The following is a 6,395-nucleotide window of genomic DNA, read 5'->3' as shown; positions in this document are numbered from 1 at the left end:
GAGGAGTTGGTCCGAGGTGGGGCTTTGAGAGCAGCATTTAGCTCACTTCTCCTCTGTGTGAAGCCTCATTCTTGCCTGACGCAGCTGCAGACACAAGATATGACTGAAATGCCACTTTAGGAGGCTCTTATTTATGCACTTGAAGGGCCAGAAACCTGAACAGGCAGACGTGAAATTGTCTTTGTGTTGGATGGCAGCTGGCTGTTTTCTTCCAGCAAGTGGGAGATTTTCAGGAGGAGGAAGTGAAGGTTTGATTTTGGAATTTGTGGATCGGAAAAAACAAACTTTTTACTCATATTTTTTCGTTTAAAGTATTTCTTACAGTTGTTTTGTTTTTTTCATAGACATAGGTCTTAGGAAAGGCAATGAATGTTCTGTCTAACTCAGCCATCAGGGCCCAGGATCCGCCTCTCTGTGGCCCCGGGTCTGTTCAGGAATTACCTCTCTGCCCTCCAGGCTTCAACCTGAGCTCCCGCATGAACCCTGCACCCATGCTCAGCCTCCAGAGTGGCCAAAGATCAACCAAACCCCAGAGGGAGCTGAGCCCCGAGGAGCAGCAGGAGCTCCGGAGGAAGATCAACAGCAGGGAGAGGAAGCGGATGCAGGACTTGAACATTGCCATGGATGCTCTGAGGGAGGTGATGGTCCCCTACGCCTCCTCTCCTTCCTCGTCTGCTTCCTCGCAGTCCCACCAACCCGGAGCGCCCCCAGGTCGCAGACTTTCCAAGATCTCTACCCTGGTTCTGGCCCGCAACTACATCCTCCTCCTGGGTTCATCTCTGCAGGAGATGCGACGGCTGCTAGGGGAGGTGAGCGTGGGGATGGGAGTCAACACAGGCCCAGTCCCCCGGCTGCTGCTGGCTGGAGGGTGGCCCCTCATCTCTGGACCTGGTCAGCTCCTGCTCACTCAGGAGTCACTGCTCTCCTCAACACCCCCCTCGTCTTCATCCTCGTCTTCCCCTTCGTCATCCACCGCAGCTAAATGCACCCTGCTGTCTCCGGGTCACATGGAGGTATCAATGGCCCCAATGCAGTGGAGCTCTCCAGGGGCCCCAGGTGGGCTCCTCTGCTCTTGTGGGGTCTGCAGACTGCCAAGATACAACCACTCGACTTCAGCTCCCCGGTTCCCAAAGTGACTCCTCCAGGAGGGTTCCTGTGGGATATGGACTTGATACATGTATGCAAACTTTTGATAGGAATTTTTATTTTTCTAACATTTTTTAATTGCTTATTATATTTTACTACTGTACTCACACATTTGAAGCACTGATTGACTCTTCTTTCTATATTTTTTAAATCCATTAACGTGTTTTGATTTCAAGTTGGGATGAATTTCTGTTTGATTTTTTTTGTTTTTATGTTAAGATTTGATTAACTCCTATGTTTTTTTACTTTTTTTTTTGTCTTTTTAATAATAAATGTTGACTAACACGTTTGTAGATGAATGTTTATTATGACCAAATGTGAGTTGTAATGACTAAAAATAGAGCCAAAAGAAAGAATGTGTCCAGAACTCCTCTGAAATAAAGACTATTTAAAGCTAAAGTCTGTGTTCAAACATTCCCGATCAAGATTGATGTTTGCAGAGGCTGTTAATTCAGAAAATTATACTTATAGTCATACCTGAAATTAAAACAAAACATTTTTTTCCTAATTAAATTACATTTATTTGACCTATTAACATTACATTCAGTAGTTTTTATTTCTTTTAACAAATTATTTATTTTAAAAATACAATGCAAAACTGCTTTTAGTCTGTTATTCAAATATTAAATTAAAGCTATTGTTAAGGGAAGAATGGATTTTTTAAAGATGACTTTGAATTTTTAAATTAAACTTGAAAACGTTTATTTTGTTTGTCTCAAACCATTTTTATTATTTGTAAATCTACTTATTAACCAAATTTTAAGTTTCTGCTGAAAACTCTCTCAAGCTGCTCACACATAAGTCCCATCCCAGAGACTGCAATACTAAAAACAACCACTAGGTTCATAAATACACATGAAAAAATGTTGAAAAGGATTTTGTAAATTAAAACAAACAAGCAAATAAAAAAGGGGGGTTCTTATCCACACTTGTCCTCACATTTGTTATTCAAATCTAAATTTTTTTTTCTCACATAAATGTCTAACATACTAGCTAAGGCACTGCCTTCTTATGTGTTTTCTGAGGTAAAACTGTGGAGGTTTAACATCTCTGGACCAGCCCAGGAAAACTCCAATGATCAAACCATAGACTTAATATATAAGCTGGAAGTATCTATCTTGCAGTTCCACAAATGACCACCAGGAGTTGTTGGTAGAAGGGAGCACTTTCCTGTTGGCTCTCATGTAAAAAGGGTTTATTTTTTACAAAAGAAAGAAATCTATGCCCATTGTTTCACGTTTATTGATGTTTTCTATTTATGACATCTGTGTGAAAAGGAGAATGGTTTTAGATGAGTTGTTATATTTATTGAATCATCTCAAAAACTCTTCGTCTTTAACAATTATTTATTTTCAGCACATTTTGGGTCAGGCTGTCTAAACTTTGGTCAATATGCCTATCCCAGTCCAAGTTTATTAATTAACTTTTGCCACTCAGAATTTGTTGGTTGATGTTTGCTCTGGAGGAACAATAAGTTCTATCTCCACTTGCCTATTTGCTGGTTTAGCCCGTCAGTCGAGCGCTTTCTGGTGTAGCAGGAAGGATTGAGTCAAATCTGACCAAGAAGCAGCTTTATATCCACCATTTACAAGACTACAGGACATCTCTTTTAAAATCATTTTCACTTTCAGTCTATCTCACAACAGTCCAATGACTATTTAAGAATCTGGACACTTCATAAAACTACTGGCCAAACTGAGGTACTGTATGGCTGATATGTTACAAGCATAAGCAACTTCAAACAACTTACCATAATTTCCGTACTATAAGCTGCAGTTAATATATATCTTTAAAAAAAACACGTGCGCCTCATAATCCGGAGCGCCTTACATATAAATTAATTTTGGCTGTTCTTACTGATTTTAAGGCGACTTTGAGAGTTCATATCTGTTAAAATGTTTGGTCTGGTGTTTTTGTGAATATGCAAACATGGCTTAGATGGTTAACAGTGTCGGACTGTGTTTGTTTCTTTCTAACAAGGTCGGTACCACTGACTGAATAAGAGAACTGGAGTGAGTGAGTGAGACATCACCCATAAAACTGGATAAAATCCAGCTCCAACCAAATTAAGTCAAATCAGTCACTATCTTTTCATGATATGGACGCCCACAAGTTGTCATTTTCTTTTGTTTTCTAGCGCATAGTTCCTGTAGAATGGCATGAGTCATTCAGAAATTCACCTCTGAGTTGTGGGTGAGATTGTTGGCGCGGAGTAATTTCCCATCATTCCTGTGTTTACACCCTCTCCTGCTAGCTTACAGCTCCTCACAACCCCAAGGAAGCATTAGCCCTGCAACAAAAGCTCAGATGAAGAAAATGAAGACAAACATTGTTTGCAAGTTGATACATTAAATGCATTTGTAAGTATATAACAACTACAAACTTTTAAAAATGACAATTTTTGTGTCTTAACCTGATTCACAGCAATTTGAATGAAGAAATACCCAGAAAATGTAATCTTAATTTTCTTCATATATGTCTTCCACCACGAAAAAATGCTAAAAGAATATAGTAAATCACCAAAAAATAAAATTTTCTTTGTAGTCCGTCTTTAATTGTGTTTCTTTGACTTTTAATCAATTTAGGCAAAATCCACATAGAAAATCTTTGTAAAAGCAGCATTTTTTAATCCTGTTCAAACTGTTTACTGATGCCTTCAAATATCTGATAAAAGCTGAATTTAAAAGTTCATCTACTGTTTACGTAACACAAAAATATCCACGTCTTTCAGTGTTCACCCCAACAGATCAAAACATGTTATTATTGTTGTCCAGAAAAAAAGACCTTCTGATTATTAGCCTCCTCGATCTCCTCCCATCTCAAATTCGTCATGGTTCTCTGTGTTAAGGGGAGATTTAGACTTGCTTCACAATATGTTCTAACACCCAGAAAATGTGTCCCAGGATTGGGGTTCACTCCAGCAAATTTGCCACCCCTCTGGAAGAAGCCTCGTGGGGACGGCGTTCTCACCCACAACCTGGCTCTTACCTCTGCCTGCATGAATGATCATAATGAAAATAATCATAAAGTAGATCAAATGCTCCAAATAATTGCTATCCTGGAAGACGAGGATTATAGGAGGTAGATATGTGAAAGGTGGTGAGTGAAAGGAAAGGAATCTGTTAACATCAGGGAAGACAAAGGGGGCTGGATACCATTAAGTGAGATTAGGTTAAATAGGACTTGATTTTCCTACAAGTGAAATGAAGAAGGAGAAAAGCTTGAGAGTGAAGGAGGAGAGGAATGGGAGGAGGAGAGGGGCTAATTCATACATCAAAGTAAGATTACCAAACTTCACATCTTTCATTTACATATAGCTGCTTTATATCTCAGGAGGGATTAGCTACCTTGCTATTTTCTCCAGATTGCTCTCTATTCTCCTACCTTTGCCCACCATCCACTTCCTCCTGCTCTCAGGATGGTTCTTGTCCTTTCTTTTTAGGTTTTTTTTTGTCTGAGTCGGACTCCTTAATTTCTCCCCCCTCTGATTCGCAGCTTTTTTTTCTCTGTGTTTCTCCAAGAGGCTCTCACTTTCTTGTGTTGGGTGGTTTCATTGTAGCAGCGACGCAGGGGTCTGGTCAGCCTTTGTGCCGGCACTTTAACTCATCTCCATTTCATCACTGTGGATCAATGGGCTAAAAGGGAGAACGTAAGACAATGCAAAGACACGCATGCACACACACAAACACGTCTTGCTGCAGGCAGACACAATCCAACAATTCTCTCTCTAACATTCTCATTTCCTGCGTGTTACGCGTCTGTTCCGATCAGCGATTTGTTAAATTGAGATCAGTTTGCTCCTTTAATCCAAGATTTAAAAAAACATGTTTTCCATTGAAAGATTTATCACTTACAATTCATTTGAAGTTTTTCTTTTATTTTAATTGAATTAATGTTTATTGATCAAAATGTTGTCTGGTCTTTGTGTATACACACTGCTTAAAAAAATTAGAAAACTATGGAGAAAAGTGTATTACTTTCCATATTTTAAAAATTCTACTTTTTAAAGATTCAGGGCCCACTGTTTAATTGATTTCAATTATATATATTAGAATCTATATTCCTAATTTAGTTCATTTTTAAAAGAAATGTTGGAAGTAAATTATTTCTACAATATTCTATTTTTTTTAGACAGGATCTGTACCTTTTCAAAGACTTTCAAATGGTAGGTCCTGTGACATAATTATCTAAAGGAACTTCATCATTGTCTAAACCTACAGCAGGTTAGTTTTTTCTAAATCACTTAATCTTAAATTTGAAATTTACTTACTGGGTGTATATAGGTGTATCTGTTCTATTGAACCATTTTCTCTGAATTAAATAAAATTTTAATGTTTCTTTGTATTTCGTCCACCACAATCAGTTCACTTTAGAAAACAAAAAAGCTAAACAAGCAGTTTATAGTTAAAAAATTAAATAACTAATTGTTTTGCCCTTCTCTTTCATTCCCAAATTTGACACAAACCAGAAAGAACTGAAGGCTGCAGTTCCACCAAAGACCACTTCAGGCAGGTTGAAAAATTGAGCAATTTTTAATTCATTCCTATGCTAAAAGGTCAAATTTGAGACAAAAATAAGTATGTTTACAGTAATCTTACCACGTATATTGCTTTATTCTAAATTATTTAAATGAGGTCTCAAATATCTATGTTTTTGAAGAATATTTTAGAGTGACAGATGGGGAGGACGCACAGTGAACCAAATAGATCCTCAAATTGCCCTTTGTCCTGACTAAATGTCTCTTTTGGAAAGTTGTTGAGATGGCGAGGTCAATTTGAGTCAATTTTCCATTCCAAGTTTAGGTTTCATTATTGCAAATTAGAATAAAAGATTATTTGTTATGTCATACTGTATTTGTGCATGACTTTGACCACCCCCTGCTTCACCACCAGCTCCAGCACTGACTCCTGTCTGTTCTGCAGGAACAACAGTACAGGACAGAGATTCTCACCCAGTCTGGGTCAGTTTGAGCCTCTACAGAGGTTTAAAATAATCATTTTTGGATTACAAAAAAAATAATAAAGAACTCAAATAGATTTAGCAAACACAAAAAGAGCAACAGTCAATGCTGAATAGGTAAAGTGGCTTTAGATGACAAAACTAAACTCAGTTCAGTCAAATTCTACAATTTACGTAGAATGTTATTTAGTTTTTCTTTTATACAATACATGTAGATTTATGAACAATTTTAACAATAAAGTTAGAAAAACAATAAATCCTTAATATTGAAAACTTTATCAAATCTTCTG

At 37.7% G+C, this 6,395-nt stretch overlaps 1 protein-coding gene across 1 annotated transcript; it reads left to right on the top strand.

Annotated features, from left to right (window-relative positions):
- Positions 1 to 1,545, top strand: olig1 (oligodendrocyte transcription factor 1). Its single transcript, XM_024286816.2, has 2 exons — positions 1 to 248; positions 345 to 1,545. The coding sequence occupies exon 2, from the start codon at positions 366 to 368 to the stop codon at positions 1,134 to 1,136; it is 771 nt and encodes a 256-aa protein (XP_024142584.1). The 5' UTR covers positions 1 to 248; positions 345 to 365; the 3' UTR covers positions 1,137 to 1,545.
- The last annotated feature ends 4,850 nt before the right edge of the window (positions 1,546 to 6,395 follow it).

This window comes from Oryzias melastigma, linkage group LG21, assembly GCF_002922805.2.
Source record: "Oryzias melastigma strain HK-1 linkage group LG21, ASM292280v2, whole genome shotgun sequence".
Taxonomy (NCBI): domain Eukaryota; kingdom Metazoa; phylum Chordata; class Actinopteri; order Beloniformes; family Adrianichthyidae; genus Oryzias; species Oryzias melastigma.
Note: the sequence above shows the minus strand (reverse complement) of the source record. Positions and strands in the feature narration are given on the sequence as shown.